Below are 22,145 nucleotides of genomic sequence, written 5' to 3' on the forward strand. Positions count from 1 at the left end.
TTTGTTTAGGACAAGTAAAAATAAATTAAATTATAAAAATAAAAACTGGTGTATAAAATCAGTGGATCTGATATGATTTCTAATTTTGGTGTGAAACTGTTTTTTGAGCAAACATGTCAGATCCCAAATTATGTTTCTTCAAGTTATATATCCATTATTAATCAAATATGTGTTACTAGTTATTCCTTTTGCTAAAGTCAAGAGCATGATTAATCTAAACATAGATTTATAGAAGACAAACTCTTTTGACAAGAATCTTTGAAATAAACGACATGCAAACTTGGAACTCCAGTTATTACCAAACACTATATACCTTGAAAGAAAACTAACTTTGGTCTTTCACACAAAGATTTTTCATTCAGGCAGTGACTTTGATGTTTCGAGAAGGAACTTTTTTCGGAGACTTCTCTTTGAAATCGAGCATTTTGTTAAGAGCTCCTACATAAGCCTTGACGCTTGACACCACAATGTCCATTCCCGCTCCGGTTCCACTGCCAAAGACATAAGCTCGTTCCATGTTATAAAGATTTTTTTTTTTTTAAATGAACAAGGGAAAAAAAGATTCTCTTTACCTAAAGGTCCTTAAAACTTCTTCGCCAGTTATTGCGTTTGTAGATGTGTAAGTGTTGTTTCCACGGACAAGAACTCGTGTAGTTGCTATGGCATCAATGCCTTCTGTTACTGCATTCATTGAGTACTCAAGCAGAGTCGCCGGTTCCTACAAAGAGGTAACAAAGTTTTAAATATTTGAGTATCTACGGGAGAAGTTATATGTATGTGAGGGAGTATGAAAAGTACCTTGACGATAAGGTCAACTGCCTTATAAGCTGAATCAACAGGGCCAGTTCCCATTGAACAAGCGCAATGCTCTTTGCCATCAGCATCAGCAAGTTTCACCGTTGCTGTTGAAAGCCCCAGAGTTCCACAAGTTATCTGCATTCCACTTTCTCGTCCAAAATGAGACAATGAACAAAAAAACAACAGAGGTAAATAAAAACCATATTGATCTCAGTTTCACCTGAATGTCCAGGAGTTTCCATACAGCTTCTGGCTGGAACACCTCGTCAGATACCAAAGCTATTATATCCGCATCAGTAACTCTCTGGGTCAACAAGGGAACATAAAACGATCAGCTGGACCTTGAAAACACAAGCTGAACATTTGAATAAAAATAATACAATAACAGGGCCAGTTACCTTTTTCTGCTCAGCCACGGATTTGAAGCGCCAGAAAATGGTGCTTAGCTGTTCATCATCCAATACATAACCAAGCTGGAAAAGTAGAAAATGTGAGAAGACATTAGTGTCTCCCTCCCACAAAGATGGCAACAGCGAGAGCATGTGTATGGGTGAGAATGATGTGTACCTCAGTCAAACGGTCTTTCAACGCATGACGCCCACTGCATAAATTTATTATATCCAATCAAAAGTAGAAACCAGAAGTTCAGGGTTTCAAACACATACGTACGCATGGCAGGTTGCACTGCTTTACAAGCAAAACAGGGAAAAACTTTCATACCTAAGCTTCCCTAAGACAATGCCAGCATCATTTGATCGCTCAAGTCCAATTTCTTCAGGGCATATAATTTCATATGTACCCTTGTGTTTCAGCATTCCATCCTATGAGAAGCATTAACAATCATTATACAATCATGAAGCTGAAAGAGACATAGAATCAGGCAATTGATGTCAAGGGATGGGACGCAAATGCACACTGAGTAAAAAGATACAACCTACAAGAAAAACTATACTTTGCGAAAAGGATAAATAAAACAGATTATGAGAACAACCTTTGATGTTTTTTCATAAAGAGTAATCTCGTCAAAGAAATAATCGAAAATACATCTTACAAAAGATGATTTATTTCAACTGACCTGATGAATACCACTTTCATGAGCAAAAGCATTCGCTCCTACAATAGCCTTATGGGGCTGCGTTTGCATTCCAGTGTAATCTTCCACCTGATAAATCAAAATTAATATATGTTTTCACAAATGTAAAAAATGAAGTTCAGAATCGTTACCATCTTGCTTGTCATAACAATGTGCCGAGTATCAATGCCAGTAAACAGACCTCCTAACACATGATCTCCACGGCATTTTATGGCCATCACAACCTACATTAATACGAAAAAGCATCAGGTCTAGATTAAGCATCCAATTGCAGCACAAGCAGAACATAAACTGAAACTCTAAATGCTCTTTTTTTTTTATCAAATTAAAGAAACTCTGACCTCTTCCAGTGAAGCGTTTCCAGCTCTTTCACCAATTCCATTGATGGTCACTTCTACCTGCCTCGCACCAGCATGTGCTCCCTGAACCCAAAAAAAAAAAGGTTTACCACCACATTAGCATTACATACCTACACACAACCATACATATAAGAAAAAAAAAAGACATACAGATAAAGTGTTGGCGGTAGAGAGTCCAAGATCATTCTGACAATGCGTCGAGATGACAACGTTCTCGATCCCAGGAGTATTAGCCTTTAAATCAGCAATCAACTGACCAAACTCACTAGGCAAAGTGATACCAACAGTATCAGGAATATTAAGCGTCGTCGCTCCAGCTTTTATCACTTCTCCAAGAATCTCATACAAAAACTCTCTCTCCGATCTATTCAACAATTAAAATAAATATATACAGTTACGGAGAAAGTGAAAGCTTGTTAATCAAGATTAGAACTAACTATAATTAAATAAATAAAAGATTATTAAACCCCACCTTCCTGCATCTTCAGGACTAAACTCCACGTCATCACACCCCAAGCTCCTAGCGAACCTAACCATGCTCCTCGCGATCTCGATGACTTCTTGTTTACTCTTCTTGAGCTTATACTCCAAGTGAATATCACTCGTGGCGATGAACGTATGGATCCTAGGCCGTTTGGCGTATCTCACAGCCTCCCAAGCCGTCTGGATATCTTTCTTGTTACACCTCGAGAGACCGCAGATGACGGGGACGTAACCGTTCTCGTCGACCGCGTTTCCGACGGTTTCGGAAATGGTCTTGACCGCCTCGAAGTCGTCTTTGGACGCGGCGGGGAACCCGGCCTCGATGATGTCGACGCCGAGCTTCGCGAGCTGGCGCGCGATGTCGAGCTTCTCCTTGGAGGTGAGCGTGGCGCCGGGGGACTGCTCGCCGTCGCGGAGGGTGGTGTCGAAGATGCGGACGTAGTTGGGGTCGGAAATGCGGTTGGGGATGTAGTCCGGGCGGCGGCGGCGGAGGGGGTGAGGGGGGAGAGGGGGTGGTGGATCTGAGATGGAGCAGGAGAGGCGGAGGGAGGCGGAGGAGGAGCGGCGGTGGTGGTGGTGGTGGGGGGATGGTGGGAAGCGGAACGAGAGAGGTGTGGTGGTGGTGATTGTTGAGGAGAAGGTGGGGAGAGAAGGTGATGATGAGAGTGTAGGGTTTCTGAGAAGGGAAGACGCCATTGGAGACGATGTGAGAAGAATGGTAAACCTAAAGAGAGAGAGAGAGAGATGAAGGTTTGAACGTGGCGGCGGCAGCTACTTGGTTCAGCTCTATCTGTTCGTTCGTGTCACTCTTCTCTTTACTTTGACAAAAACAAATCTTTTTTTTTGGTCCCACTTGAATATTCTCCACTTAAAAAATGAGTACGACAACTTTTTTATACTTTAAAGTTTAAACGGCGTCGTTACAATATAAAGGTAAAAGGTTTACCGATTTGCCGGCAACGATAAGGACGATGAGTCGATTGAACAGTTTAGAAAGGACGTAGAACCATGAGATTCACCAATAAGCATTGAAGAAGAAAAAGACATGGAGATGGAAAGTTGTTAAAACATAATTTTAAATGAACTTAACATGTCACATTGTTGGTCAACATTGTGAAGCGGACATTGACTGATCAAGTATTTCATCTTTAGATCCGGAATTTTACTGATATATCCTCAAAAAAGTTTATCTTGGAATGATGATACATGAGGTGGTGTACGGTACACCGTGTACCCTACTTAGCTACAAACCCATCTGCACAAATCTATACTGTAATAGTTAGGCCCGCGTATGGTCCCAGATGCATATGTTTTCCTAATCTTTTTCCTAACACAGTTGAATAACGAAAGTATAAAATCAGAGCAATTAGCCCAAGGCAATATTTGGATTAGGCTTTAGCTCCCCCAAAATTATTTGGGCTTTTGGTGAACACTTGGGTTGTGGTATGATTGCAACCATTTTAATAGTAGCAATTTTCAAGGACTGTCAACGCTATACCGTTATCTATTGTTAATTTCCAATTATGAAGGTGGGTTGTATTACTTTATTCTCGACTTTCAGATCATTGGTTATGGTCCTATGGTTTAAATGTTTTGTTGACATTTTCTTCTACATTTTTGTGACGTGAGGTTCAGTGAAATTTATTTACCCACACATTTAGAAAAATAGATGGCTACAAGTCTAATATCTTAATTCAATACTTTTGTTTCATGAAAGTCATGATCATAAACATATAGATTGTGATAAGTCACGACTTGCTAAGTATAAAGTACTTAAAATACTTAGTTTTAAATAAGCCAAGTGTTTGGTATGTTTTTGTTTTTCTCATTGGTCAATGAGTGTATATTATGTTTATTTTGCCTGTGTATTTGGATAAGTCATAACTTGCCAAAGAAATAAAATTGAAAGAGGAGCGTGAGAGATCGTGTCCAATTAAATACTAAAGAATTCACCTGATTTAGTTTTTAGTTATATATTTACGTTTCTTTAAAAATAAAAATAAAAATATCACACTTTATAAAAAAAAAGGTTAAATTGCTTATACATGTGGTCAAAAATGCAGAATTGTTATACATGAGATTTGTGATTTGTCAAAACTAATTGATCATTAAGACGGAACAGAACTAAGCATCACGATTATTGGGAAGTTTTTAGAGTGGGGTTTTTAGCGAAATATAAAAACTCGTCTCTTAATTTTTAACTAAAAAAACTAAGAACCGTCTCTTAAAACTCTTATTTAAGAACCGGTTCTTAGTTTTTTTAGTTAAAAGTTAAGAGTCAAGTTCTTATATTCCGGTAAGAACCTCACCTTAACTTTAAGAACCCTCCAATAATCTCTAAGCGAAATTCCTTGTGGGCACCATTTCCACTGCTCATGCGTAGACAAATGGTAGCAATGGATCGTGAGGAAGTCTAGAAGAAACAGCTTTCCTTATTCGTGACCCACATAACATTTAATCGAAGGAACTTAAGGGTCCTCCAAAGGTAAAACAATACTGGTGCTTTTAGATATAACTAGATCCTGATCCTGATCCACAGCGCGGATATAAATTTTCAGTTTTTAATAATTTATTTTATTAAATGATGTATTTGTAAAATTCATTCATATTATATTCATTAAGTAAATATTTTTTTTGCATCTTAAACTATCTATTTTTTTACGAATGTGTGATATCATATAAAAAATATAAAAAATGAGTGTACGTAGTTAATTAGATAATTGTAAAAACATAAATTTTTCTTTCGTTTGCGATATCATATAAATAATGATCCGCCCAGTTAACAAAAATATGATTTTTTTATGTGTAATTTTTTTTTGACCATTTCCTTAAAACTATATTAAATTTTACATATTTTAATTAGAATATTTTTAATATCTTTACCTTTTTATTTGAAATGCAACTCAATATTTTTTTAAAAAATTATAACAAAATATTTAAAAAATATTTTTAGAATTTGTTTGAAAAATATGAAATTTACATTTTAAATTAAAATTATCCTAAAATATGATAAGTTTTGATGTAAACAAAAACTCAAATTATGTCAAAAATTTATTTACGGATATTTCATTAAGGTAACTGAAAAAGACAAACAATAAAATAGGAAGTTTAAATTCATTTAATCATATTTCATTAATGTAACTGAAAAGACAAGTAATAAATTAGGCAGTTTTATTCGTTTTAGGATATTTCATAAATGCAACTGAAAAAGACAATGAAAAAAATAGAGAGTTTAATTAATAAAGTAATAACATTTTCAAATGTATTGTTTGTGATATGGGATCACATATATATACAACCATGACATGACAACAAATTTATTACACGGTTAGTAATCACTTCTCTATTGTAACTAATTCCAAAGGTGAAAGAAAAGTAAGACTGTGTAGAATAAGAAGCTTAGATTAGAGCACCCCGGTTTAAGTTAAGTTTTTTTTTTTTAACTTGCTTGAATATATTTCGCTGGTAGTCTTATATAACACCAAGTTTATTTCGATGTGGTTTTAGATGAAAAAATAGAATGCATATCCATCTCGAAAAAGAAAGAACTCTGTTGTTATTGAAATGATTTTTTTTTGGAAAAAAGAACAAATGTTGTTTGCATAACTAATAAAAAACTTTGTGACACAACTACCATTCTTCCACCGTAGAGAACATCTGACTGACTGAAATCTGCAAAGAACATAAATTCTATCAAAGAACGCAAGATTTATGTTTTAAAATAACACATAAAAATTCTTAAACTGTCTAAGTCATCAAAACTATAAAAAAGAAAATACTTTAAAGGTTGTTGAAAACTTCTTTGAAAACTACATTCATAGTTTTTTCTGAGGTTTGCCTGAAACTGTCTAAGGCATTTTTGGAGGATTTTCTTAGAATGAAACGATGTTGAAGCTATGGGGAAGATGTATATATAGCTAGTTAGTAAAGGGTAGTAACAACCGCATATTACGTGCTAAGATTTTGTTAGTTGATATATTTTTGTATTAAATAGCGAATATACTCTACGATTTTATTCCAATTTTGATCCGTTTGGTAGTTGCTTATGGAATACATGTTTTTAAATGTAAGATTGTTTACGTGATCTGCAAGATTTGGAAGAAAAAGGATTTTGTGGTAGTTTAATGATATCGAATTGGTTGATAGTTGCTTAAATATATGAATATATTTTATACGGTAAATTGTTTTGGAAAATAATAAATGATTACTTTTGATTTTCAATTAAAAATTTTATATACCAAAAATCGTATTGTGTAAGTTAGTATCGTTGTGGAATTAAATGATTTATAGTAGTATTGATATAAACTATGATTTCTTCGTATGACATATATTCGTATCTATCTAATATAATGGTTTTGATTTTGCAGACCAAAACTACTAATCTGATGCGCTGAACTCAGGAAGTAAGGGAGTATGACAATTCAATTCGACGGTATGAAGGTAACCAGCAATTGTATTTTGATTGTTTTGTGATGTAGATATTTAGTAATTGTTTGTAATTGATGGTTTAATAGTAAGACACAACATCTTTGTTTAAGGTAATATATTGAACGATATGTATGAAAGTGGTAGAATATGGTTTAGTAATGAGTTTGATAATTTTCTGGTTTAATAATTAAGGAAACGGGTTGCTCGGTTTGTTCTCAGAACGTATTTCTCGGTTTAGTAAAACATAAAACGGTGAGTTTAATGTTAGTCGCATCCTGCGGTAATTATTGAGGAAAAATAAGGGAGAAGTACAAAATGTAAACCTGTTTTAATAGTTTAGATGTAGCCAAAATTAAAATTCACTTGAACTGGTTTTGTATTTTCCTTAGAAAAAAATCTAACAGGGTTTTTAGATAGATGATTAGCCGGCTAACCGGAATTGGATATATAATTATCGAACCGGGTTTTGTACTTGTTAAAAAACTAAATTTTGATGGTTTAGATATATGATTATCAAACCCGGTTTTCTATTGTCACTCTCCTCCAAAAGCACAGAGAAAGAAAGCCCTAAGAAAAGGAAGGATTCATCTGAAGAAGAAGAGGACGATGCTACGAAGATGGATTCTTCTTCATCGTAAAGATGGATTCTTCTTCATCGAATACTGCTACATTCCCCACCCCATACGAGTTCTTGTATCTCTGCGAACGCTAGAAATCTCTGTTATAGAGAGAGAGATTGAGAAGTGGTCGTCTCGTTGATATAAAGAAAGAGGATGCTATTGATCTGTTTCAAACCATGCTTCGGTCTCGTCCTCTTCCTGCGGTCATAGATTTCAACAGAGTGTTGTTAGGTTTAGTTGCCAAATCAAGACATCATTTTCACGTGTTAGGTCTCTGCAAGCGAATGGAACTTCAAGGGATTGCTTATGATCTCGACACTCTCAATATCATGATCAATTCCCTCTGCCGCCGTCGGAAAATCTCTTCTGCTTTTGCTGTTTTTGGAAAGATTTTGAAACTTGGGTATAAGCCTGACAGCGAAACATTTAACACACTCTTCAGTGTCTTATCCCTCGAGGGTAGAGTCTTCTAAGCTGTGGAGTTTGTTGATTGTATGGTCCTAAGCCAACATGTACCAAATCTCATCATCTTCGACACTTTGGTCAATGGTGCAGTTGGGCCCGCATATGGTGGTCCCGGACGATATGGTTTCCTAATATTTTTCCTAACACAGTTGAATAAACGATAAGTATAAATCAGAGCAATAAGCCCAAGGCAATATTCGGATTAGGCTTTACCTCTCCCAAAATAATTTGGGTTTTCTTTGTTTTGCTTTCTTATTTTCTTGGGTTGGGTATGATTGCAACCATTTTAATAGTAGTAATTTTCAAGGACTGTCAACGCTATACCGTTATCTATTGTTAATTTCCAATTATGAAGGTGGGTTGTATTACTTTATTCTCGACTTTCAGATCATTGGTTATGGTCCTATGGTTTAAATGTTTTGTTGACATTTTCTTCTACATTTTTGTGACGTGAGGTTCAGTGAAATTTATTTACCCAATACCCACACATGTAGAAAAATAGATGACTACAAGTCTAATATCTGAATTCAATACTTTTGTTTCATGAAAGTCATGATCATAAACATATAGATTGTGATAAATCACGACTTGCTAAGTATAAAGTACTTAAAATACTTAGTTTTAAATAAGCCAAGCGTTTGGTATGTTTTTGTTTTTCTCATTGGTCAATGAGTGTATGTTAATGTTTATTTGCCTGTGTATTTGGATAAGTCATAACTTGCCAAAGAAATAAAATTGAAAGAGGAGCGTGAGAGATCGTGTCCAATTGAGTACTGAGAGCATCTTTATGCATAGAATATAATGATTATTTAATTATATAAGTGTAGTTACTGGTCTTAAGAAATCTAGGTAAGAAACTGTTCGATTTTGTGCTTCCAATGGTAGTTTCTTAACAACGAGTTCTTAAAAAAAAATTAAATTTTTTTTTAAGATAAAATTTATTTATTAAATAAAACATATTACAAGATAACATTTTCAACATAAGATTTAAAATAAAGACATAAAAACAAAGATTACTAAAATAAACGAGAATAATTTGAAAAAAAACATCGGAGCTCAGTTGATGTCTTCATCACGTCCAAATTTACGCCATATATGTTCAACCAAATCAGCTTTCAGGCGTTGATGCATTTTTTTTATCACGAATTCGAGGTCGAACACCCATCATATTGGCGATATTTGAAGGCATGTCTGTAGAATACGTGAGATCAATATGTGAACTTCCGGGGTCATCTCCTTGTTGGAACTCAGATACATTAAACTGAGTGTATCCATCTCGTTCGTCTTCTACTGTCATATTATGGAGTATGATACATGCTCTCATAATATTCCCGATTTTGACTTTATCCCAAAAAAGTGCCGGATTCTTAACAATGGCAAAACGAGCTTGTAAGACTCCAAAAGCACGCTCAACATCTTTTCGGGCAGCTTCTTGATGTTGAGCAAATAAAACTGCTTTCGGGCCTTGTGGTATTTGAATGGATTGGATAAAAGTTGCCAATTTCGGGTAAATACCATCGGTGAGATAGTAAGCCAAGTGATACTCTCTTCCATTGACGGAGTAAGTGACTTGCGGAGCTTGACCGTTTATCATGTCATCAAAAACAGGTGAGCGATCAAGAACATTGATATCATTTAAGGTACCTTGAGGTCCAAAAAATGCATGTCATATCCATAGATCATATGAAGCAACCGCCTCTAAAACGATGGTTGGTTTACCCGAACCACGAGAATATTGCCCTTTCCAAGCTGTGAGACAATTCTTCCACTCCCAATGCATACAATCGATGCTTCCTATCATCCCGGGAAATCCACGCTGCTCACCAATATCAAGCAGACGTTGAAGATCAGCGGGTGTTGGTCTTCTTAGGTACTCATCGCCAAATAAATTTATTATTCCTTCCACAAACTTTTCCACACACGCCCGAGTTGTAGTTTCACCGAGCCGGAGGTATTCGTCGACCGTATCAGCCGCAGTACCATATGCCAAGACACGAATAGCTGCGGTACACTTTTGGAGTGCAGAGAGCCCAAGCCTTCCAAGACCATCTTTCTTTTGGCGAAAGAAGTGAACTTCGTTGGAGAGTCGATCAACAATGTGCATGAACAATTTCTTGTTCATTCTAAATCGGCATCGGAATAAATTTTCAGAATACGTTGGAGTATCACTGAAATAATCATTCCATAAACGTAGATGACCTGCTTCACGGTTTCTTTCAATATAAACTCGTTTTTTCCTTTCCGGCCTCTCCTCTTCTTGACCACCAAGAGCAATGATAAGATTCTCGAACGTTTGATCAAAACGTTGATCAAAATATTGATCAAAAAATTGATCAAACTCATCATAATTATTATGAGAAGAGGATGCCATGCATACGGTGGAACCTGCAACAAGAAACATTTACTATAACATATTTTATCAAGAGTGTAAAATTATTAACTATAAACATATTGTTTGCTTTCTCGCTTCATCTTAGTATAAAATTATTAACTATAAAAACAAAACACATAGTTAAACTTTGATTGCCTTCTTCATTAGATTGATGAGACTTTTGAAATTGTGAAACTTCGAAATTATAAAAATAGGAGAAGGAGTTGACAAAAAAAATTGTAAAAAGTGCTTGTGACACAAGGAATAGTTTAAAGTCTACAAAAATAATTAGGTTTGTTGTTTTCATCTATACCTTAATCTTATACGCACCATCTAATTTACTAGTAAGAACATATATAGCTTTCAGTCATTCGAGCATGATTATGATGTGAAAAGGGATATAAATGGTTCAAGTTACCTCTTGTAGGGATGCAAGCAACTGAAAAATCTTGGACTAAGTTGGATGAAGAGTGCAGTACTGATGAGATGCAGATATAAATGACTCAAGTTACATCCATCCAAACTTGCATAGTATCTGGTTGTTTTGGAGATTTAGATCAATGAAAAGTGTTGTAGTGATGAGATTTTGGTTATTATTTGAGACTGAGATTGTAAAGAGTAGGAATAATATGAAAAGGAGATATGCACACAAATTATTTTACACACCATCTGCTTTTAAAGACAATCCGTGACACAACAACAGACACAACATGACTTCACACAATTTCCGTGACACAATAAGACAAGAACACACTGACACTAGAAAACAACAGACAGTAGAATGCGTGACACAATAAAATAACAGGCACTATAATCCGTGTCACAACAGAACACAAGAACAAGAGATCACAGATGCTCCCAAGCCACGTACTGACACACAGATGCTCCCACGCTACTCTGACCCGCCTCAAACCAAAGAACAGAAACATACCATAAATATCTTCACAACACAACACAAGAACAACACAAGAACTCTAATTACCTAACATTTCTCCAATGAGATCAAACCGAAGGTAACATAATACAAGAACAACACAAGAACTCTAATTACCTAACATTTCTCCAATTAGCTTCATCTTTAAAGCTTATTCAAATTCAGATAATGGCTCTTTTTTTTGGCAATGAGAGTGTCTAGCAGATCCATCTTCTTGAGTTTCTCTTTCGAGGCCAAGTCTTTCTCCTTAATTGTCCACAGTCTCTGAAACTCAGAGAGATCTTCATTGGTACGCTTAGCACTTCCTCGTTTCGACGCCTTAACACCAGGAGGACGTGGCTCACCTTGATTTGTAGTTGCTTGAGAGCTTGAAGATTGAACACCATCGTCACACTTTCTCTTCTTAGCGGTTCCACCCATCTTACAAGTAGCAACTTCACACCATTTTTGGTCGTAGCGTAGCTCCTCCCACACATATTGGAGGGTAAAATTCACCTTATAATCGTTGTAGAAGATCTCGTGTGCTGCCTTTACGACATCATTGTCATTCTGACCAGACGTTTTAAGCCTTGTTACAGCGTCATAGGATCCATCAAATTTGCAGACAAGATCATTTATCTTTTGCCACCTTTGTTTACACTGGATTGCCCCTCGCTTGTCACCTCTTTCAACCTTCGGACTAGCTGCGAAGTAAGTAGCTATTCGTTTGCAGAAAGAACTTGCTTTTTGCTCATTGCTTACAACTGGATCCTTGCTCGTGTTTAGCCATGCGCTAATGAGCACTGCATCTTCTGTGGGAGTCTATTTCTTCCTTTCTTTGTGCTCTGTAGTTGTCTCTTCACCGAGGCTTGAAGTCTCAGTACATTGCGTACTAGAGACATGGAGTTGTGAAAAACTATCAGGAAGAAAGGGTTGAGGATTGTAATAACAATCTTGTTGACTGTTCAAAAGGTCAACAAAATTACTAGAATCCATGGAAAGAAAGAAGAAGAAGAAATGTGTTTGCAGAAATGATACAAGAAGAAGAAGGAACGTGTTTAGAACATGTGTTTAGAAGATGGAAAGAAGGAGCTACATCACTGTGTTTAATAGATGAAAGGAGAAGAAGAACGTGATAGATAGGTGTCTTTAATTGCCTTAACTATGTGAGTTGAGTTAAACTGAAATGAGGTGACATGTATCTACGATATTAATTACTCAGCAAACAGTCCTAATCTAATACTCAAGCAAGCTAACTCTAACCAGTAACTACCACCTAACTCTAACCACCATTCATCACACGCATTCATCACAATCAACTACTATCCATACTAAAGAAATAAAGAAAAAATCAAGACAATTGAATCAAGGGAAGAGAAGTGCAGTGTACGTATCATCACCAGCTACCTTGACAAGACTGGCAACCACGTTCTTGACTTTAGGAGCACCCCAGCTGTGCTCGATCACAAGATTACGTCCCTGCAAAGACAACATAAACAATTCAGACCAAACTGGAAATTGAGTTAATAGGAAATAAAACAAGAAGACATGAAGACACAACTTAAAAGGATTACCTTGATCTCTTAAGACATCAAGCAGTAAGAAGGATCCCTTGACGTCGACGTCTAACTGATCCTCCTCCTTAACAACAACACCTTCCTTCTTTACAACATCTCGATATGGATTGACTTTAGAGAAATCTACAACAACATGGAAAGCGTATGACTTTCATTAACCAAATCGATTAACAAACAAAAACAATCAAAACCTAAACCATGAATCAGTTATAGAGCAATTGAAAGAGATTATATCAAAGGCTGGATCGATTCATTGTTGATCACTATCGGAAAAAATAAGTGAATAAAACCAAGGAAGAGAGTTCTCACCTAGCTTTGGAGGCGAGATGAGAAACAAAACGACTCATGGTTGTGACTGAGGAGGAAGAAGACGATCGCTAAGGAAAAGATAGTGGATGACTCTGATCTTCCAAGAATCGACAAACGCTGGCTCAGATCCTCCACAAATGGAAACCAATTCGACAAACAAGTCTCCAGACGGAGACAATTTCGATCCTCCACAAACGCCTTCGTCGATTTCGACGGAGAATCGGTGAGAGAAGTAGAAAGGATTTTGGACGGAGAAAACGAGAGAGAAGAAGAAAAGAGAGACAAAAATAAAACAAAACAAAAATTTAATCTAAAGTTTGTTATAATGCTGACACGTGTTCTTTTTTTTTTTCTTAAAGATCGGTCACAAAGAGCGCATATAAAGGATCGGTTTTGGCTTTTTATTATGTTTTTGATTTAATTAAATGCTCTAATTAGTTAAAAAAAAACCCTTTCGGAATCCCGAATAATGCTGCTCTAAAGAATTTTACACCAAAAAAAATAGTACTAAAGAATTCGCCGGATTTCGGTTTTAGTTATATATTTACGTTTCTTTAAAAATAAAAATAAAACCTCGCATTTTATAAAAGAAAGGTTAAATTGCTTATACATGTGGTCAGAAATCCATAACTGTTATACATGAGATTTGTCAAAAAAAAAAAAAAATCCATAAAATAGGGATAAGGCGGATACCTAACATGACATTAAGCACTTGTTTCACTGTTTATCCGAGCCGTCTAATCAAATTTAATAGTTTAACGAAAATGACGCTAAGCGCGTTTGCGTTTCAAATATGGCGTGCAAGCAAAGCTAAAACAAATATAAATCTAGAGAGAGAAAGTAAAAAGGAATCCTAAGGGGAAAAATAAAATCTTTTATTTGGCTTTGTTTGCAAATAAAAAAAAAGAAAAAACAACGCGGAACAGAGAGAGAGAGAGACGAAAAGGAAGGAGAAGAAGCAGAGAGAGAGAGAGAGAGAGGGGTCCATTAATAACATTTGCTGCAACATTTCTCGAAAGTAGAGAGAGCTTTGAGATTATTTGTGTTGTTTGAGTTGGAGGAGAGAGAGATGAATTCAAAGACAGAGTTTGTTCTTGTTCGATAAAAGGGATTATTAATAGATGAGTTGGAGGAGAGTGCTCAAGTCGATACAAGCCTTGGCGGCTCACACTTTACTCTTCTCTTTCACGCTATTGCTTGTTCTTAAGCTCGATCACACCGTCTCCTCCTCATGGTGGTTCGTCTCTACCCCTCTCTAATCTCCTTATCCACCACGCTCTCGAGTCTCTCTCAATTGTCTGAAATTGGGTGCATGAATCAGTTTCGATTTCGATGGCCCTTTTTGTTTTCTTACCCGTTGAATTTCGAAGAAGTGAGAGATTGTCTCTCTCTCTCTCGAGAGAGAATATAAAGTTTCAGTTTTTTTGTTTGTTTGTTTGTTCAAAGACAGTAGTTTCTTTGAGACATTGAAAGTCAGTTCCTTTTCCCCTTAACTTGAGAAGTTATATTTCTGTTTATAGGACGGTATTTTTGCCGCTGTGGGCTTTTCATGCAGTTGTTGCAAGAGGAAGGTTCTCCCTTCCTGCTCCCGTTGCTCCTCGTAACCGTCATGTACGCTCCTTTTTTATATGCTTACCCCTTTTAGCAAACCATATGTTTATCATTACTTTTTCTTTCTACAGTGGGCTCCATGCCATGCTGTTGTCGCAACACCGTTGCTTGTAGCGTTCGAACTGCTCCTCTGTATATACCTCGAGACTTCTTATGGTAAATAACCTCTTAGTTAAAATGATGGCTTCTTTTTTTTTTTCTCTCTTAGTCACTGGATTGTGACCTATTATATCTCGACTGGTAGGTAGCTGGCCACCAGCAGTGAGTTTGAAGATTGCATCCCTACCGTTATTGGCATTTGAAGTAACCATACTGATAGACAATTTGAGGTATTGAAACATCAAATGTTTACTACTCTACTTCAACAACTGAACCATTTAAGTTTGAACCTCCTAATTACTGCAAACTTTTATTTCAGGATGTGTCGAGCATTGATGCCAGGAGACGAAGACAGCATAAACGATGATGCAATATGGGAGGCACTTCCTGTAAGTCCACCTGCTTCCTGTATGTCACGTCAATTATTGTATGGCTTCTGAACTTAAAAAATAATCATTTTCGGTGCTTTTTCCTTGTTGCCTGCAGCATTTCTGGGTTGCTATTTCTATGGTGTTCACGTTGGCTGCTACAATCTTTATCCTCCTGAAGCTTACTGGTAATGTTGCATCTCTTGAATGCTTGCCTACATAGTTTTCTTACTTGATCTCTCTGCCTTCTGAAGTCTTATCTTCATAGATAATGTTATTGTGTTCCCTTCCTTCTTAACAGCCCTCCTTGTTTTATTTTTTTTTAATACTCAGGCGATGTAGATGCACTCAGCTGGTGGGATTTTTTTATAAATATTGGGTAAGCTTTGTCCTTCTTGTTTTATAGTACTCGGTCATTTTTGTGGTTGGTGGAAGTGAGCATGAAAGTGACACATGTGAAAATGTTGTAACCTGCAGATTCGCCGAGTGCTTTGCTTTCCTTGTTAGTACAAAATGGTCCAACCCAGTTATCCACAGAAACTCACGGGCCCGAGAAACAGGGTCATCTTCTACCGCTGTTAGATATCTTGACTGGAACAGTGGCCTCGTAGTTGCTCCTGAAGAGGATAGGCTCCAAGATAGAATGTGTTGTGGTCTACAAGATATTGGCGGTCACATGTTGAAAATTCCCGTCATTGTATTTCAAGTCGTCCTTTGCATGCATCTAGAGGTATACACCATATGTGTCTCTTCTCTTACCATTTTGACATTTGCTAAAAGGGCGATGATGGTTTGGACTTTGAAGGGGACACCTGAAAGAGCAAAGGATATATCTATTCCAGTCCTGTTTTCTCCACTATTCCTATTGCAAGGCCTCGGTGTTCTCTTTGCCGCATCTAAACTAACAGAGAAGATCGTCGTCTTACTACGAGGGGAAGCTGGTCCAGGGTTGTATTTTAGATTTTCATCAAGAGCCCATGATTGCTTGGGGTTCTTGCACCACGGTTCCAGGTGACAAACACGTTTCTTCTTTTTCTCATAGGATTAGATTTACAAGATTGTATACTAACAGAATACTCTTTACTTGCTTAGGCTATTAGGTTGGTGGTCGATTGATGAAGGAAGCCGAGAGGAACAAGCTCGACTGTACATGGATGGAGAATCTGGGTTAGTTAGCTTAATATAATCTCTAACCAAAACTGCTGTTGAGCCTGATGAAGATTGGTGATAATATGCTTGTGCAGTTACAATACCTTCAGTGGTCATCCGCCTGAGATAGTCAAGAAAATGCCCAAGGAAGATCTTGCTGAAGAGGTAACTTCGCTTCTTTTTCTTTTCCAACTCAATCCTGATGATAGAACTTTAGGTTGTCAAGTCTTGTGCCTTGTAGTTGCTATATTGCTAAGTGTTATTTGCATTTGGTTGCCCTCTAGGTGTGGAGACTTCAAGCCGCTCTTGGTGAACAAACCGAAATCACAAAATTCAGCCAGCAAGAATATGAAAGACTGCAAAATGTAAATTTTCTCCTTCCTCCATGCTCTCCTGTGTATCTTCAGTATTTTCTCTGTCGTTTCTTCTTTCCTCGTTGGCTTAATCCTGTTCCTAATGTGTCTTTGCACCAGGAGAAAGTGCTGTGTAGGGTTTGCTTTGAAAAAGAAATCAGTTTGGTATTGCTTCCATGTAGACACCGTGTTCTCTGCAGGTATAACTTAACCCATATTACAAGTTTGCATTAAAGAAACTAGGAGCCCGTGAGGTCATATCGATATAATTAGATCTCATAGCTGACTCAGTTGCCATGTTCATCATATGTTGTTTCTGTACCATTCTTTTTGTTGTTGCAGAATCTGTTCAAACAAGTGTACAAAGTGCCCAATATGTCGTGTAGCAATTGAAGAACGACTACCTGTATACGACGTATGACTCCGTCTAACTTTGGCCAATGTTAGACAGTAGGATTTGAGGTTGATGCTCCAAACAATCATATTCCTAAACTTTTGATGTGTGTTTTTGCTGAATCTTTTTATTTGTCTGATCAGCATCAAGTATAAAAATATAGTTGTATACATCTCTTTTCATGTAGAAACCTCATCCATACATTTGTAACAACAAACCTCATACAAAGTTTGTATAATAATATGCTTCTCCCTTTTTGTATTCCATTTTGTGTAGATGACTTCAATAGTTGACTTAAAACATAACCATATATACACTGTTCTAAGCCACAGTCTCAAGAACAAAAGAAACTACAAACAAGCCACATGTAACTTTCTCAAAGCCTAGATGTTTCAATTTTCTTCTTCAGCTTCATCCCCTTCTTATGAACAGGTTGAGTCTGTGTCGGCTCCACCAACAGCAACCTCGACATCACATAAGCCAAAAGCTCTTCACGGTGAGAGAAGGTAAAATCCAAATGAGCATACTCAAACTCATTGTAAGAAGCATCAACAACACCTGTTTCTCTCATCACCCTGTAGTGTTTCCTAACCATTGAAGGTCTAATCACTTTATCTTTCTTCCCAGCTACTAAATCCACAGGAACATCAATCAACCCGTAGAACTCTCCAAGATCCAGCGGCTCGGGAGACCCGTAAACCTCTATATTAGCCTTAACGCTACCGTAATCAAACATTTTGAACTTGCTGCTACGTTTTATCTGAGCAAGATGCAGAGCCACACGGAAGGAAACAGCCGGCATATCGTTCATGTTATAGTGAGGCAAACCCATGACTCCAAGCCAGTTCGAGCTATCTCCACCGACCACATAACTCATCAACGTCTGGACCAGTCCACCAACAGCAGGATAGTTGTGGAAGTCTCTAGCTAACTTGTTGAGAAGCATCCGGAAGAATCTAGTGGGGATGTAGAAAGCGGGAACGATCCTGGATAGTAGCGGTCCCAAGAGAAGAAACGTGTGCTCTATTAACGTGAAACACAGGTTGGAGTCTTCGTGAAACCCAGCAGGAGAGAGAAGGATCAGTCTAGAGAGTCTGTGAGGTTTCTCCTCGATTCTGCTGGTGATTACATACATCAGAACAGCAGCACCTCCTAGGCTGTGAGAGAGAACGCAGAGCTTGTAAGGTTGCTCCTCGTTCACTAACTCTTCTATGTTAGGCTGGTAGAGTCTCAGTTCCGAAGTCTTGATTTCGTGAATCTTCTCTATCATTGCGGGGATGTCCTCTCTCGCATGCTCATTGATGGAGTAGCTCCAGAAACTGCGTTTTGTTCATGATCCATCAGTATATAACTATACAAGAATCCAAATCCATGGAGAATCAGTTGGTTTCTATAGACAACTCACTCTTTTGATGAAATGTTTTTGTTCACATGATCTCTTGAAACTAAACCGCGGAAGTTCCCTAGGTAAACATCGTAGCCTGACAAGAAGAAAGAGAGTTAAATCTTTACTCACAAAGCGTCTTGAGAAATAAGTATTTTTTTGGGGCAGACCTTGATCATAAGCAGCAAAAGCCGGAGAGCCAACAACTCCATTTGATACCCATCTGAAGATAGAAGGAACATATGAGATAGAGAGGCAACAAAATAAGTCATCAAAGAGATTGAATGTGAAACTCACTCACCCCATTGAAGAATCCAAAACACCATGCTGCAAGAAAACAGCTTTCCTAGCATCTCGTCTGGTAAAGCCATAAGAGGAGTGTTATTGATTACATCTTAAAGGAACTTTACTAAACCATAACAGACTCTATATACCTTGGTATCCTTTCCAAGAGAAGACCATATCCATCAGATGTAACAACACGTATAGCTTCATATGGATACCTATCAAGATTAAGTCAGAAGTTTAATCAAAAGGAAAACATTGTTTAAGAAGTAAAAAGAAACAATGAAGCACCAACCCAAGCTCTGTTATAACATCTTGACAAGTCCGAGTATCTGTATTGTACAAGCTCGTTGTAGTTCTCTCCGTAGGGGATGATGAATAGTTGTCTCCTAGAGTTTCATCATCCAAAACATCGTCATAGTTTCCTTCAGGGCTGTGACACTGACTGGAGGAAGAGAACCATGATAACAATATCCCAAAGGCTTCTGATGGAGAAAGAAGAAGATGCGCCGCCTTGTGAAAGAAATCAAAAATAGCGTCTATAAAGATCTCAATACCAAGCTGAAGATCCTGCAAAAAAAAAATTGAACATATGAGTGTGTGCAAGAACAGTGAATTAGTAGTATGTTTCATGCTACACAAACCTCAATGACTCCGCGTCTTCTATCAGTAGTTCGGTTAGGGACATGGTGCTCTTTCCCTGGGACAGCTTTGCTAAAGTAAGGCCTAGGAGAGTGTCTGCTAAAGAGGCCTAAGAGATGTAACGGTACCCATAGAAAGATCCGGGAGGGTAGCAAAACCCACCAGAGTATGAGCGTTATCCATTCTGTCCAATGGCTTTCGTAATTCGCAGGAAGGGTAGCCCAAGAGCGGAGCGAGGTTTGAGATAACGGTGATGGAGGAGTGGACATAGCATCATCACTATCTTCTCCAGATGAGTAGTCCAAGCTAGAAGCGTCGGAATCAACAGAGAGCTCGTGGATGAAGTGGTTGAAAGAAGAGACTCCACTGCATAAAAGAGAGTAGAGTAAGCATTATTACATTACTAGTGTTATTGAAAGAGGTAGTTATACTTGTGCATCCAGCGTGGTAAACGAGGTGCACGTAAGGTAGGCCTTAGTTCCCAACCATGAAGACCTTCGAGAACACTGGCTTTACCAGGGAGAAGGGTCAAGAGAAGTGCAGAGACTCCATTTATGGATCTTGCAATGTTGTTCAAAGACTCATAAGTCAAAGTTTTCACTGACCTGCACCAAAACCCCCAAACACATTAGCCGGAGTCAAAGTTAGCTAACAGCATTAGCTCTCCAGCCTACAATGACCCCCAAAAAGTAAACGGATAAGCTCTGAATAAAGAAAACTAACCACCAATACAAAAAGAAAAATTACTGTAACAACTAATAGGACTGAGTCAATTAGAATAAATCTAAAGATGTTATCAAACTGTCATTATCCCCAATTATCAGAAGCTGGAGGATACAGTCTAGCTCCACATTCAACATAATCATAATCACATTTAGCCCACAAGATTTACACACAAGGAAACTATAAATTCGAAATCTTTTCTGAATCAGAGATGAGTACTAAATCAACTCAGAGATCACAAAAATTACTAAACATGCAATGACGAATTCAATCGAACACGGAGAGAGAGAGAGAGATGAGCTCACTCTTTCGTAACGGCGAGAGCGTTGTCGACAATCCTCTGCATGATTAACCAAAAAAAGAACTCGAAATTTCAGACAAAAGAGGTGTTTTCTCTTGTTGGTATGAATCAATCAGAAAAAAAAACGAAATCGAAAAGCCGCAATCTTTTCTAGTGTGAGTGGATTAAAATCGGATAAATGAATCAGTGGCACGTCGGCGATTCTTGCCGTCCACAAGAAGAAGGTCGGTCAACGTTATTTTATTCCAGAGAGACGTGACAGAGAGTGACAAAGAGTGACACGTGGATATCTAATGTTGGATGATTCATTAATGTGTCGGATAATAAGTTACTCCCATTTGTCCTTTCTTTCTGACAATAGCTTTTAATAATGTCGTGACTTTCGAATATTAATAACATTATTTTAATTTATGTTTTAAGTATACTAGTATTAGCTTTATGGTAAGACGACAAAGCTGGTTAGATTCAGCTGAATCCAGATTGTACTTGGTTTAGTGACGTAGAAGTTAGAACGGTTTTGATTATCTTAAAATGTTGGTTCATGTCTAACTCGCAATTAAGGTAAGGAGGTATCAAGAACAACATGATGAACGATGAAATCAACACATTTAGCTAGTTTTCAAGTATATATTGTCCTCTCGGATTCCACATTCTTGAAGCCTGCTTTCAAGGGCACTTTCTCTTGATCAATGGAAAGAAGCAAAAACAGGGACTTACTCGGATTTGGAGAACCACATCTGTTGGAATGAGCCTACTGATGCCAATATACTCCCTCCTATTGCTCGCCAACATATCAACTCTAGCCGAGTGCGGAGACTCCTGAAACGAAAGAATAGCCAGATGATGAACAGATTTTTATCATCTTAACAACAACCGAGGAAGGTTTACAAATGAGAGAATAAAGAGACAAATGGCACAATACCTCTATCAAGTCCTTCTCGAGCGTTCTTTCAACTGTTGCATTGATGATGTGCCACCGGCAAGCTGGCATAAAGCCAAAAAAAGTTTGAACATAAGATTTAAGAGTTGAAATTGATTGTTATGCTACTATATAACTCTCTCCCGATATCCACATCACATTTGTTGATGCTCTCCATGACCTGTTCATATACCTTTTGAAGCACATAACCCTCATGCACCGGTGCAATAGTTGTGGATCCTCCACCGCTGGAACACAATAAAGTATGCAAAAAAAGTGACATCAGCAGTGCCCTTTCAGAGCATACATAACAGAAGTAAAACATTAGTATAACTTCCACATATTAGAGATAAGTTCAATAATTTTGAAAGTACAAAGATTCTTACCAGTCAACGGCCAACGAGGTAGCACTCCGAGTAGCAAAAGAAGTGAGAACCTAGCACGAAAAAACGCCAAAGTCATGTAAGATAGTTAGACATCTGCTTTCACAAGAGCAGGTAG

General features: G+C 37.5%; 4 protein-coding genes across 4 annotated transcripts; 1 reads left to right on the top strand and 3 right to left on the bottom strand.

The window, feature by feature from the left end:
• Positions 1 to 209: 209 nt before the first annotated feature.
• Positions 210 to 3,594, bottom strand: LOC106436775 (2-isopropylmalate synthase 1, chloroplastic-like). Its single transcript, XM_013877720.3, has 12 exons — positions 2,723 to 3,594; positions 2,401 to 2,614; positions 2,233 to 2,313; positions 2,023 to 2,115; positions 1,874 to 1,960; positions 1,519 to 1,619; positions 1,366 to 1,399; positions 1,197 to 1,271; positions 1,019 to 1,102; positions 799 to 933; positions 573 to 718; positions 210 to 491 (listed from the first exon to the last, which is right to left on the bottom strand). Exons 1-12 carry the CDS (start codon positions 3,427 to 3,429, stop codon positions 359 to 361), a joined length of 1,890 nt encoding a protein of 629 aa, XP_013733174.1. The 5' UTR covers positions 3,430 to 3,594; the 3' UTR covers positions 210 to 358.
• A 7,666-nt stretch (positions 3,595 to 11,260) lies between these two features.
• LOC106412305 (glutathione S-transferase T3-like) lies at positions 11,261 to 13,996 on the bottom strand. Its single transcript, XM_048767019.1, has 5 exons — positions 13,990 to 13,996; positions 13,121 to 13,230; positions 12,938 to 13,009; positions 11,566 to 12,352; positions 11,261 to 11,501 (listed from the first exon to the last, which is right to left on the bottom strand). The coding sequence occupies exons 1-4, from the start codon at positions 13,994 to 13,996 to the stop codon at positions 11,696 to 11,698; spliced, it is 846 nt and encodes a 281-aa protein (XP_048622976.1). The 3' UTR covers positions 11,261 to 11,501; positions 11,566 to 11,695.
• Positions 13,997 to 14,283: 287 nt separating this feature from the next.
• On the top strand, positions 14,284 to 17,651 carry LOC125591260. The gene is made up of 14 exons (XM_048765154.1): positions 14,284 to 14,653; positions 14,937 to 15,027; positions 15,099 to 15,183; positions 15,272 to 15,356; positions 15,446 to 15,515; positions 15,613 to 15,682; positions 15,828 to 15,873; positions 15,972 to 16,224; positions 16,300 to 16,505; positions 16,587 to 16,661; positions 16,739 to 16,808; positions 16,928 to 17,008; positions 17,117 to 17,196; positions 17,339 to 17,651. Exons 1-14 carry the CDS (start codon positions 14,538 to 14,540, stop codon positions 17,415 to 17,417), a joined length of 1,407 nt encoding a protein of 468 aa, XP_048621111.1. The 5' UTR covers positions 14,284 to 14,537; the 3' UTR covers positions 17,418 to 17,651.
• Positions 17,652 to 17,667: 16 nt separating this feature from the next.
• LOC106369056 lies at positions 17,668 to 20,971 on the bottom strand. The gene is made up of 9 exons (XM_013809154.3): positions 20,730 to 20,971; positions 20,133 to 20,306; positions 19,704 to 20,067; positions 19,355 to 19,629; positions 19,209 to 19,277; positions 19,076 to 19,132; positions 18,945 to 18,997; positions 18,796 to 18,871; positions 17,668 to 18,709 (listed from the first exon to the last, which is right to left on the bottom strand). Exons 1-9 carry the CDS (start codon positions 20,768 to 20,770, stop codon positions 17,767 to 17,769), a joined length of 2,052 nt encoding a protein of 683 aa, XP_013664608.2. The 5' UTR covers positions 20,771 to 20,971; the 3' UTR covers positions 17,668 to 17,766.
• Between the last annotated feature and the right edge of the window lie 1,174 nt (positions 20,972 to 22,145).

This window comes from Brassica napus, chromosome C8, assembly GCF_020379485.1.
Source record: "Brassica napus cultivar Da-Ae chromosome C8, Da-Ae, whole genome shotgun sequence".
NCBI classification, from domain to species: domain Eukaryota; kingdom Viridiplantae; phylum Streptophyta; class Magnoliopsida; order Brassicales; family Brassicaceae; genus Brassica; species Brassica napus.